This window comes from Mya arenaria, chromosome 16 (genome assembly GCF_026914265.1).
Source record: "Mya arenaria isolate MELC-2E11 chromosome 16, ASM2691426v1".
NCBI lineage: Eukaryota > Metazoa > Mollusca > Bivalvia > Myida > Myidae > Mya > Mya arenaria.
Genome location: NC_069137.1, coordinates 38,805,488 through 38,819,471, shown reverse-complemented (window position 1 = coordinate 38,819,471; position 13,984 = coordinate 38,805,488). Strand labels below are relative to the sequence as shown.

Sequence of the window (13,984 nt, the reverse complement as noted above, 5' to 3'; positions counted from 1 at the left end):
AAAACTAGATAAACTAATCGCCGCACACCATATGCTTATCTTCACACGATTCAGATTTGACGTTAAATGCAAGCTCTACTTAAACGATTGTTTAGGTCATGATGGTATGGAGTTCCGTTAGGGCCATCGTGTATTCCACTTTACATTTAACATAATGATACAATTATTTTGGCTGAACTAGGTCTAAAGCAGTATACATGCCATCTTTTGGCTGTCGACGGTGTTAACCGATAACATTACTTTTCTTCTTTTAGCGACTGCTGTCCGTAAATTGTCTGAAAGATTTATATGACTTACGTAGTTATAAATAATCAACATCATGACAGTCAAATAATGAAAATTATGACCAGTTTAACCATTTTTGATCTGTTGTTGTTCTTTCAGATCATGTAGCAGTGCCCAGCTTTCTGCAAGATATACAACCGAAGCATCCGTTATTGTATTCGATGTGTTCAAATTGAACGGAGGCAAAGCCTACAACCCACACACTGGAATAATCACTGCCCCATTCAAAGGATTGTACACATTCACAGTGTATATTTTGAAGATATCCATCGCACAGCTTCTTATTAGACAGATGTTTGCCTCAGTAATAACGACAACCATGTGTCCATCGGTACAGTAGACATAAGCTTTGCTGATAATATAAACACACGTACCTTCCTGGCAGTGTAACTGTGGTGGTACATTTGAATCGAGGTGATCGTATATTCGTAACGCATTTGGAGTGTTAAGATTTGTTTACAGGTTACCTAATCGCTGAAGTTTTCTGAGTGTGTCTGTCATCCAGCTATTTCTAATAAATAATGAATCAAAATAATTATTTGTTTTGTATCATCGTTTGGAAAGGAATGTAAAGGACATTAGTCTTTAAATTGAACAAACATTTCAATAGGCTTAGTTGAAATCATCTTCGTTGACCATACTTCAATAAAGCTGGGAAATTTTGGGCGAAAATATAATTAATCCTTTAAAAAAGATAAGTTTCAGACTGCTGGACCTAGTTTAAACGGTTCAATAATATAAAGTTGAGTAAATGCAGTTTCAAAGTGTGTTTTACTGTATTGGTTCGGACAGTTTGTTTATTATTCTCAACAATACAATACACAATATAGGGATGAGCCAAGAGGTCAAAATAGTAAGCAAACACCCTGTTTGGAAGCACGAGGTAGGAGACTAATATGCATTGAACAAACTTTTGAATGCATAAACCAGTATATATAAATATATATCCTATATATAGGAATTGTTCATTGAAAACAGGAATTGTTCATTGAAAACAGAAATTATTCATTGAAAAAAGGGATTATTCATTGAAAACAGGAATTGTTCATTGAAAACAGGAATTGTTCATTGAAAAAAGGAATTGTTCCTTGAAAACAGGAATTGTTCATTAAAAAAAAAGAAATTGTTCATTGAAAACAGGAATTGTTCATTGAAAACAGGAAAGTACATTGAAAACAGGAATTGTTCATTGAAAACAGGAAAGTACATTGATGACGTTTATTGTACGATTTGCAGTAAAATGAACAATGATAATGAACCGCAATTTAAAATATCCCTCAAAAGAAAAAAAATAACCAGATGCTCTTCGTAATATGGGGGAATTAAATAATATATTTATTGTACTGACTATTTTTAGACCCGTTAGTGGAAAGTTCGAACATGAATTATTTTCTTTTTTTTTAAATCAAACTGGCTACAGGCAAATAACAACTGCATAATCAGAATATAGCGATCCGTGCAAAGCGGATTAATATTAAAACATGAAAAGAGACAAACTTTCATGCAGTTTTAGAATATATGTTGGTTATCGATAACCTTTATAGACTAGCAGATCGGCGTTTTTTTATTCAGCGTTGACATTGACAAGAAACACACACACACAAATATTCGAAGCGGCAAATTTGTATTGACTTAAATATGTTACACTGCACATATACTTCGATATGAAGAATACAAGCTTTTTTAGCTTTTTTTTAGAACAGAACGTTGTTCTAATCGCCACGAGTCAATCTTTATTAAATTGTATTATGAATCTCAAGACATGAAAATTAGGAGTGTCATTGATAAGGATATACATGTTGTAGAATTTTCAAATCTACAGTAATAGTGTAAATGTTGACAAAGAAGGCAATAAATTAGAATAATGAATAGGCAACACACTGTCGTATGTTGGCTTACTGTCAACAATTACTTTAAATTTGAGAGTATGTTTTATCGTCGTCCTCAAGCTTGAAGGTGATAGGGGTAAAACAACTGGAGTGGAGGTATACCTTTAAAGATGCACTCTTACTCCCACATTAGATTAACCACATTTAATACTATTGTTTATATATTCCAAAAAGGATGAATAATTGTCGAAAACAATGGATCTTATAAAGGATACCGAGTTTAATTTGAATGAAATGTGCATAAAACACGGTATTTCTACCTTAAGAGACTATGGTGAATCACAGTAAATATTTTAGCATTCACCAATCATTTATTATTTTTGCGTTTTCAGCTATTAAATACACGGTTACAATCTTGTTATCAGTAATACATATTTTCCATAAATTTTCGCATGTACATATTTTACGTTGATTTTCTAAAGGCATTCGATAATTGTTTACACCAGGAATTATGGAAAAGTCTTGAAAGAAAGGGGCTGTTACAAGAAACTAGTGTAATGAAAATACTACAAAGTATGTATTCACAGCTTACATCTTGTGTTAAAATTACAGACAATGCATCCGGCATGCGAGTATTAAGTGAATTCTTCACCATAAGCAAAGGTACAAAACAGGGCTGTGTAAGCAGCACGATAATATTTAACTTGTTCATTAACGATCTTATCAAATTATTAAATACCAAGTGTCAAGGTGGAATATTTATCTCGGAATATACTGGTGAACTATACTCATTACTTTTCGCCGATGACGTTGCGTCATTTGCCGACACAGCATTGAAGCTTCAGCGTGAGATCAACGTAATCAGCGAATTCTGCTTGACCACCGGTATGGAGATTAACTTAGACAAATCAAAGATAATGGTCTTCAGAAATGGTGGTCCGTTGAGACATTATGAAAAATGGACATACCGTGATAATCCTATAGAGATCGTAAACTGTTACAAATATCTCGGTGCTTATTTTACTCCTAAATTGTGTTGGACAAAAACGAAAGAAATATTATCCCTACAAGCAACCAAAGCCGTGAATATGATTTATAAATATCAACGAACATTCGGATATTTTGAATACAATGATATTTTCAAATTATTTGACACTATGGTGAAGCCGATACTTATGTATTCGTCTGAACTGTGGGGATATGAAATAAACCGTTTTTGTGAGAAAATACATGTGCAGTTTTGTAAACGCGTAGCTTCATTAAATAGAAACGTAGCGGACCTATTTGCCCTCTCGGAGTGTGGACGCTATCCTTTGTTCGTTTCGACCGCACATCGATGTGTTAAATATTGGACATTACTGACCCAGATGAGTGACAACCGCTACCCTAAACAGTGCTTCATCATGCTGCGACAGTTAGACGCGGCTGGAAGAATCACATGGGCAACCCACATCAAAGCGCTTTTATACCGATACGGATTTGGATATGCATGGGAAAATAACGGTGTAGGAAATGTAGATGCATTTTTAACACTTTTTAGAACTAGACTTATTGACTGCAGTAAACAGGACCTGTTACATAATATAAGTGCATCTCCGAAAGCCTTGTGTTACAAGATTTACAAACTTAGCATTGACGTTGAACCCTATTTGCTAATTAAATTACCGTACGTGCTCAAAAAATCGCTAGCGAACTTTAGATGCTCGAGCCATGATCTCATGATTGAAAAAGGAAGACATATGAACATTGAAAGAGACGAACGGTTTTGTAAATACTGTGCAACACGATCCATATTAACTGTAGAAAATGAAGTGCACTTCATGATTGACTGCCCGTTATATAGCGATATTCGCGACCAGTTTTTAACTTTTATAAACATTTCTCATCTCAACAGCAGAGATGCGTTTCAAAAAATTATGTCTGATAATAATAGGCATAATATATTGCTAACAGCTAAATATATCACAGCTGCCTTTAAAAAGCGCAACCAATATTGTAGCTTGTAAACTGATATATACTTTCAAGGAAATGCAACTTGTAGTTATACATTTGTCTGCTTTATTTAACCCATGTGTAAATACCAAATGTCTGTTACATAACAAAATCTTAAGTTATATAATCAATGTTACAAATCGATTATCTATGTGATTACATAAATGATCATATAAATAGCTTGATACTGTAGAGAACGTGTACTTTTACCATAAACATTATTGCATCGATTATATATCTATCTAATTTTGTATATATGCTTGTACATAAATATTTTGTTTATTCATTATCTGTACTTTGGAATGTGTTAACCAATGCGTAAAAAATCAATCGAATTGTGTAAATATGTTTATACACGACATCACTCTATATACTGCATGATATTGTATGCTTGTATTATGGGCTGGAGGCCTTATATATTACAAATAAACGACTACTACTACTACTACTACTACATAAATACATAAATTAGTAAGTAGTTTAAGGTTTATCGGTCAAAATGTATGTTTGTCATACATGTGTATTTATTGGTTTCCAGTAAGAGTGTAACACTAAATTATTTACAGATATAAATAGTTAACTTAAAAAAGTTGAAAAAATGTATTGTCAAGGTTTAAACACAACGGAGCCTGGCCGTTTCTTGATAGTTAGCCCTCGTGATCGAAACGTCCCTTAACTCATAATTCGGTTATCCTACGCATGCATCTCCGATTATAACGGATAAAACGGTTATGATTTTAATCGATGTAAAATAGTATTTGAATTGCCTTTAGTTTTCATTTTTTTAGAATGACTACTAGTGATTATACGTACTTTTGGCATTCACGAGAAAAAAACATCTTTTACGGAAACAATTAAGTTTTTCTCTCTTTTTTAGTTTTTAAAAACATCAAAAATTTGATTATTAACTGAAAGCTTTTGAGCAAAGACGTAAAACCAGAAGTGACTTTATTTATTTATTTTAAATTCCCGTCTGAGAAAAGGGATAACAGTATTAAAAACAACAACCACAGTGAACTCGTATTTCGATCAACCCACTGTTAAAAAGTTGAGTTTAGCTTAGTTTAAACATATTTTATTCAGTTCGTATATATAAAAATAACAGTACAGCAATAGTGTGATGAAATGGATCGGAAAACAAGCAATGTAATTGCTTATACTAATTCCTTTCCATGTAGAAGTGTACAGTTACGAATTGCATAGAAAAGTCAGTGTATGATGTGAACAGTATGACGAAAGATATTAGTTTAATAAATGTTCAAACTATTTTTTACATTTAATTTGAATGTTTTGGAATAGTAAGATAAATATAAAAAAGACAAACAAACAAAGAGAAAGAAAAAAATAAAAAAAATATTAAGTTTACCTTCAATTAACAGTTCGTTTTCATTCATCCACCGAAAAACATGAAATGAAATTACAAAGTTTTGGCAACATTCCGGAGTTATACTAGCACCTATGCAATATATATAATTTTGTTTGACAGTTATTATGTGAACCTCGCTGTTTGTGCCTTATCAAATTTGATGACCAACAAAACGGAGCAAGATAAAGCCGCTAACATCGTGCACTTAAAATTTCAGAAGGACAATCAGTTATTCATGGACTATTTTATTTTAGGTAAATATAATGTATTTTACCATCGCTGTGATGAAACATTGTTGTTTTAGAGATATATATGTTTAAATTAGGTAAATAATAATGGGTAATACAAATTCATTGGAACACTGTGTAGTATTGCAGATAACAGACTGTATATATGTGTATGCCTGTTATATTGGGAAAATATACCTATCTGATCAAGTCATATTTTACAATAAAAAATAATCAAGATAAATTGTAATGTTTGTCTTTGTTGTCTTTTCAAGGATTGCTCAGTCTGCTTGTAGCCAAGAACAGTCCTTTTACAGGTAAAATAATTCTACATAGGGCAATTTTTGGTTTCCATGTAAAATAGCAACGTATTATAAGTATCTTTCCCAATATTTTTTATTGAACTTAAATACAATGAATTCATTTTTGAAAAACTCTTTGAAATATTAGCATTGCTAATTTTGAGGTTTTGTTTAAGTTTGAAAATATATTAGGAAAACCTTTTAATGTGGAAATTATCTGGGTCTGATCGAGCATTTGGAAGCGAATTAACAATGGAATAGAACATGTTTTTATTGCTGATTTTAAGCACACGTTAACAACCTTGACGTGTACATTGAGTCTAACCAGACTAAATTTGTAAGTGTGTCAAGTGTTTATCCACCATAAGGGTTTTTCTGTAAGCCACGAAAACGTCTGACAAAATACTTATTATAAAAACAGAATGTATTGTTTGAACTGTTATTTAAAACAAGTTTGACGTTTTCATAATTTCCTGAAGATAAAGTAGATGGAGAAATGCTGATTTAATAGAATTGAACGGATTATAAAACCCTTAATACTTTCTATGACATTTCACTCTTTGTTGTGATGCTGTTTTAACTTGTACAAACTTATGTATGTTCTAGATGCTTTACAATGCTACAGTTGCAAGAATATCGCCAATGTCAATGATTGCAACACATCGGTTGAATGTGAAGTTGGGCAGGTAATATGGTATTATAAATAATACTTAATCTTTGAAAGTTACTACTTCTTTTAGAAAACAACAACAGAAATTATTACCTATACAAAACAAATACTACTACTTTCACTACCTTCGCCATTGCCACAGCCACCATAAACATCAGTATTAAATTATGTGGTTTATTTTGTCAATGGTAAGTGGACTTTAGCTGAAAAGTACAATCAAAACAAATACATGAAATAACAATTGCTTCACACAAGTTCATTTCTTATCGTTCGCATGTTCTTTTAGTCTTGCATTCTACAAACAAACGGTGGCAACAACGGATCGTATTTGCTTGGATGTGTTGACAATCAGGTATATATAGCATCTTTATTAATTCAAAGTGAAATTTCAACCGTTATGTCAGTCTATGCATATAACGTTTTAATCTAGACTTCTAAATCTGAAGTTGTATATGACGTCTCGCAATCATTTATCATATTCACCCTAAAACAAAACATTCTGATAATGTCTCTTATTCTTCATTAGGACACGTCAAAAAATGAGATAATTTAATTGCTCTTAATCTTCACATTTTTACTTGTAAACATAAAACATTTGTCATTGCTGATTATTATATATATGATTGCAAAATGAATGGAGCATACTTTGAAAATAACATGATTTTAGTTATTTACTGCATTTTCTTTAAAAAACAACAACAATAAATTATTATTATAATTGAACTTGTTAGCATGTAATTATAACGGTGATATTTACCACATAGAAGCAAAGGGTGTGTACCCTGGTTTCCTAGCCCATATTAACAGCCGCTTGAGAGTCTTTGACGATTTTGGATTTGGCGACTCTACTAAGGGAACATAATGAGTGTCCGAATGTTAAAGAAGTTCCCTTAACGCGCATTATTGTTGCTACCTTGTTCCTCCATCAGCATAACACCACACATTCGCGTAATGTTCATCACGCCAAAGAGCGTGATTAATATAAAGATGGATGATGTATTGTGGAACAAATAAAATGTTTTTACACCCTATTAGCAATGTTCTGCCACCGGTATAGTGAACGCAGCAATTGTTGGTCGTTCTGTCTTTGACAATGGGCGACGAGCAGAATCGAGAGATGCTTCTGCATGTCATGAATGCTGTTCAACGAATCACTGCAATGTCGGCTTATGTCAGCATCATATCCGTGAGTTTATCTCATGTATTCTCTAAAAAGCATCATGAAATATAAAGCCATTCTATTGCAAAGTCATCAAATATTGGTTTCCAAATTATATTTATACCTTATGTTATTAATATATCGATATTAACCATTGTATTGTGTGAATTCAATGTATTGCATTTATATATGATAAAAGTGTTTACAAAAATAAATGACAAAAGAAAGGTTCATCTTCCATATTCGTTTTGTTTTAAGGTGTTTCAAATAAATGTACATACCTAATTTATTTTTACGGACGGCTTTGAAAGAAGGTACCGGCATCAGCATTTGTCAGTATTAAATTTCTTATGTTCTGCTGATAATATTTTGTTCTGAAATGTAAATTAAAACGCCAGGTGGCCACAAACACCCCCATTATTGAGCCCTCAGCCCAGTTACGCAACCACATAATATATAAGTAATATACCAATCTGTTGCATTTTTAGCTTCAGATTGTGTAGACTCTCCAGGCTTTGACTGCGCTAGAATGAACACCATTCTCAACTTTTGTCAAAATAAAGACCAGGCAAAGTTGGTTTGTCCAAATTTCTGTGGCCTATGTGACTTGGGTATGTATTTGTTATTTTTTTCCAAATGCTTCTTCATTTCAAGATTATTGGGATTGGTTTTATCAGGCTAATTTCCCTTATATGGTTAATGATTAGATGCTTTAATTAAATATGACGTGGCGACGTAAGCTCCAACCTGGACCGTTAGTATTCTACTTATGTACTTATTTCGGGAAAAACGTATCCTCAGTATTTTGTTACGTTAGTATACTTAAATGATTTAATAAAATAACTATAATATTGAACAAAAAGACAGTTGATAAAGAACAAAACAACTTAGTATATACAATATCCATACAAAATATGTCTGTCATTGTCTGATTAGTGGACGGAAATTGGGCTGATTGGTCCATTTGGAGCGGATGTGACGTCACATGCGGAAGCGGCACACAGTCACGTGACCGCACATGTACAAATCCTGCTCCAGAACATGGCGGACTAGATTGTATTGGTTCAAATACAGAAACAAAGGCATGCATCATGATCCCTTGTCCAAGTGAGTCCACTCTGACATATTCCCTTATTTGTCACCTACCATTTTCCCAAATCTTTATGTTAACAACGATCTTTTAAAAAAAATTTGGATATATTATGTTAAACTGTTGTTATAGTACCCAAGAATAAACTTTAAGTTTTTTTGCCAAAGGAGTACGCCGCGGGAAAAGTGGTATTTTGCAACGATAAGTTGCTAAAAACATATATTGATAGTAATCTTTTTAGTTTCGGGTACCAAAACCCACGTATGTCATTATTTACGTGTTACTGGCATTCAATGTTTATTTAAACTCTTTAAGAAGTTAATGAATTTTTCAAGGTACAATAATTGTCTGTAACATGTATTCGGTGCATCTGCATTTCATTATCAACCAATCGAAACGTATTTTTCTGTGTGTTTGAACACGTCAAGTCTAAAGAGCATTCATTATCGGACACTAGCGGTGCATAGCCTTGGCATATTGTAAACGTCATAGGTAACGATGGCAGGTTGTATAACGTTATACTACAGTTCACGGCGGTTGGAGCCTCTGGTCACCATGGGGATCATGTTCAGTCACGTGCGATGTTGGAATCCAGAGGCGTGACAGGTCCTGTTCAAACCCATACCCTGCATTGAATGGTGATCACTGCTTTGGGGAGTCCAGAGATGACAGGATTTGTCAGGAGACGGCGTGCGCAAGTAAGCTTTACTGATTTCATATCTCGCTTTTAAAAATGTACACGGATGAAATTACACAGGTTAATGCTAGTACGGACAATGTTAAGGGACAATGTTTATATACAACTGTTAGTTTGCTTGGTTTGTATTTCCTGTTTGAAAATAACGGAAATGTCTATAAAAAAGATGTAACGATGAAACAATTATTATCAGATTTTCCCCATTTGTTTTAAAAAATACGACCTTGCAAAACTTCTTTTTTTGTTTCGAAAACCCGTATCGTGAGTATTGCTTACATTTTTAAGGAAGTTTATTGTATCAGTATTTGTCTGGTTCAAAGCTGAAATAGAAAATCTATTTGTCGTTGTATTATTCGCAAGGCCTAAACACAATTTACACATAAAAACAAGTGCATGAAATAAACTAAAAAGAAGACATAAAAATACACACTGTAACATAGAACTTTGAGATAACTAAATTTAAGAAGTATGCATAATAATAGTTATGTATGCATGATGCAGTTTTTTCTGATATACTTTTTGAACCAACCATTGTACATTTGAATGAAAAAGTATTACAAATAAGACTAAAACACATGACTTTTATCATTTATTACTAAATAAGAGCGTTCCGACGTTTTAACCTTACTTAAATGGGATAAAAAGCTGTTGAATAGACAATTATTCAACAAAAGTGCATACGCCATTTACAGTGTGTGTATACCACGTGATAAATTACGTCATATATGCTACGTTGGGCAACATTTTGCTGAAAATGAATACTTAAAACAAAGATAACTTTTCTTTTATTAAACTATTTTAAGTGAAACAAAGGGCAGTCTCATTGTGTTCATTTTAAGCAAAATGTTGCCCAACGTGAAGAAATAGTGAAGTTATCTTTGATTAAAGTCTTCATTCGAAGCAAAATATTACCTTCCCATGTAGCATTAATGACACAATTCATCACGTGGTATATACACACACTGATCTAAACCGTAGAAATTAAAAGGAATCCTGCAACACAACAGAATGAAGTGTTATAAAAAAGAAAAAATATTTTGCCATAACAATAATATTACCGATAAGGTATCACCAACAAATGTATTACTAAAAATCGTTATAAGGTAGTTACATGTTAAAATGGATCTAAAACTAAACATAATGATAAAAGTTATAATGATAACAATACCTTTTATATTGATGGTAACACATAGACTAAATAACTTATTTGCAATATCACCATCATAAAAATACAACTGCAATGCAAATCAAATACAAACCAAAAAAACACACAAAACACACACATATACGCGCGCACGCCGCACGCATACACATCTACATATTTGACATTGAAGAAAAGGAAAGTTAAACGAACAGTATAATATATAATCTTGAACAAACATATCTACGATATAAAAAATATTATTTATAACAACTGCGTTAAGTGTTTTTTTGATATGCATGCACATATAATAATATAAGTATCTAACGTTTTCGAACTCAACAAACTTGCCAAATATTAATGTTATTAAAGCTTAAAAATAGCAATTTAAATTACAAATGTTCAAGAATATAAAAGATGTTTTAACAAATAATTGGATCTGTTTAAAGAACTTCTGAATTTTGCTTAATAATATAATTCAACCGCAAGTTTAATTTTATAATAAAAAAAAACGATTTCTCATATTTGTAAATCAGCTATAACCAACTATTTACAAGAGGCTATTAACGGGATATTGAGGTGCTCCACGGATTACGAATGAAAAATACCCATACATACACGAAAATAAGCATAAAACACACATTGGTTACTTTCAATGTAAGATCGTATGTATTTTATTTCTTTTGTGATCATATTTTATCTTCTATGACCACTTTTGGAATAAAAAATCACATTACAATGAAATATATCATACAAATTATGCACCAATCAATTGGTACCACGCCCCCCCCCCCACCAGGTCCGGGGGTATACCGGGGGAAATGGGCCGTGTTTTTACTTTTCATGTGAACCCGCAGTGCCGAGTGAATGAGGTGGTTTTCGCTACGAAATTAGCGGGAAATGAACCTTACCTATGTATTCCGGGGTGCCGGGGCATTTGGCCGGGATTTTACTACCAGTATGTCCACGGAGGACGGGGAGATTGTACCCGGGATTGGCTGGACCGAAAGTCAAAGTCCCCGCTATTCCCCGGACCTGGGGGCCGTGGTTACAATTGACTGGTGCATTATAACTCTCGATTGTTTTTAAAGTAACTTCTTTAAATTTAGACGGCGGATGGTCTTCTTGGGAGACGTGGTCATCATGCGGTGTGACATGTGGTGGAGGACGTATTACACGACAACGCTACTGTAACAATCCCCCGCCTTCCTTACTTGGGAACGATTGTCGCGGGAAAGGAGAGGAATACACTCTCTGCAACACCCATGCATGCACAAGTGTGTAAACATCTCCATGCGTTTGTGCTTTTTGTCCGGAATTAATGTCATTCTAGCTTCGGCGTCAGTACATATTTACAAAGTGAAACAATAATTGGACTGAATGCCTTTGCAAAATATCATAAAGAAGAAGTTTATATATTTCAGCATTATATCTATAAGATTAACCGGTTACGCGATCAACGTAGTTGTTTTGTATCGGTACAGGTACTTTCCTGCTTACGCAACCGCTGTGCCTTAGCGGTAAACACGTCATCTAACATTTTCGGGGACGACGGTGTTCACCGATCAGTTTTCATTCTTCGGACGACTGCTGTCTGTATATGGTCAAAACGACTTCATTTGTTTTCGTAGCAATTAATCATTTACATCATGACAGTTGAACGATTGAATTTTTCTTTCATGCTTTTCGATGAAATATGGAGTTTTATCAGTGGAATAACAACAGTGATATTTTCACTGTATTTTCACGTTGTCAATGTGAAATAAGAAGTGAAAATATCAACTTTCATAACTACTTTAAAATTCCATTGTAGTTACTTCCCCTTGATCGAAACAGAACTCCTCACTTTGACCCAGAAAATGTTGGCAAAAAAAAAGTATTTCAAAAAATGTTACACAAGTTAAAAGACAGATATGTTTGGAAATTAACAACTTACCGTTTATTAGAAAAATGCTTATCCCGTTTTCCAAACGTTTTCTTTATCTTGAAGCTGAATGTTCGAACATTTGTTTTCATATCAAACAAATTACAAGGAAAACAACTGTTCGAGCATAAATAGAATGTTATATCATCGTTCAAATGTATTTTGAACTGTTTGACGTTGCAATACGTAAAATCAACTTCCCGGAAAATTCACACAACAATTTACAGATTAACTGATTGTTTTTACCCCACCCACGCCTCAAAATTTGTCAACAACCTAGCGTCATCCTCATCATTACCTGAAATACGACATGTCTTCAAGCGAAACGGATATTTAACTATAAAAAAAGGAATATCAGAGAACTTTTTCTCATCCAACCGGAAATAGAAAATTGACAGCCACGTCACCATCTATTAAAAGTATAATTTTGCGTAAGGTAGCGGCGTAAATAACCCCTTTTCAAAAAGGGGGAAATTAAGAAAATAAATTAAAATACAATAAAACTCGTTAAAAAAGAAACATAAAATTTGTTTATTTTATTGTTAGAACGTATTTAATTTCAATCGTGAAAATATGTTACTTTATGACACTCCTGAAATAAAATACACTGAAATAAACAAATATCCTCTATATATTTTATAACCATTTTAACCACGTTTAAATATCTATGTTGTTGTTTTTTCAGATCATGTAGCGTTCAGTGCCCAGCTATCTGCAAGATATACAACCGAAGCGTCCGTTATTGTTTTTGATGTTATCAAATTGAACGAAGGCCAAGCCTACAACCCACACACTGGAATATTCACTGCCCCATTTAATGGAATGTACACATTCGCGGTATATATTCTTGAAGATAACCCTCGCACAGTTTCCGATTGGGCAGATTTTTACCTTCGCAAAAACGACGACCATGAACCCATAGGTGCAGTTGACATCAGCTTTTCTGATAATTCAAACGCACTTTTTCTTCCTGGCGGTATTACAGTCGTTGAGAATTTGAATCGAGGTGATCGTATATTCGTAACATGCATTGCGAAGGGAAAATTTGTCCATGGCGGACCATTTTCAAAGTTTTCTGGCTACCTAATTGCTGAAAATTAACTATGTTTGTCAATTTCCCAGCTATTTCTTATTAATTTTCAAACAAATGGATTACTTGCATTTCTTCGTTTTGGAATAAATTTAAAGAAAATTTACGTTTGTACTGCACAATGTTTGCAAAGTCGTTTACGCTTCTATTTACGCTTTGTTGTCTCTGACAAAAAGAAGGCATAGGTTTCGGTTAAAATTATCATTGTACCC

The 13,984-nt window shown here is 33.4% G+C and overlaps 1 protein-coding gene across 1 annotated transcript; it reads left to right on the top strand.

The window, feature by feature from the left end:
- Positions 1–5,989: 5,989 nt before the first annotated feature.
- On the top strand, positions 5,990–13,783 carry LOC128221619 (hemicentin-1-like). Its single transcript, XM_052930224.1, has 9 exons — positions 5,990–6,016; positions 6,608–6,687; positions 6,958–7,023; positions 7,707–7,857; positions 8,319–8,441; positions 8,767–8,937; positions 9,448–9,618; positions 11,868–12,035; positions 13,368–13,783. The coding sequence occupies exons 5-9, from the start codon at positions 8,360–8,362 to the stop codon at positions 13,781–13,783; spliced, it is 1,008 nt and encodes a 335-aa protein (XP_052786184.1). The 5' UTR covers positions 5,990–6,016; positions 6,608–6,687; positions 6,958–7,023; positions 7,707–7,857; positions 8,319–8,359.
- The last annotated feature ends 201 nt before the right edge of the window (positions 13,784–13,984 follow it).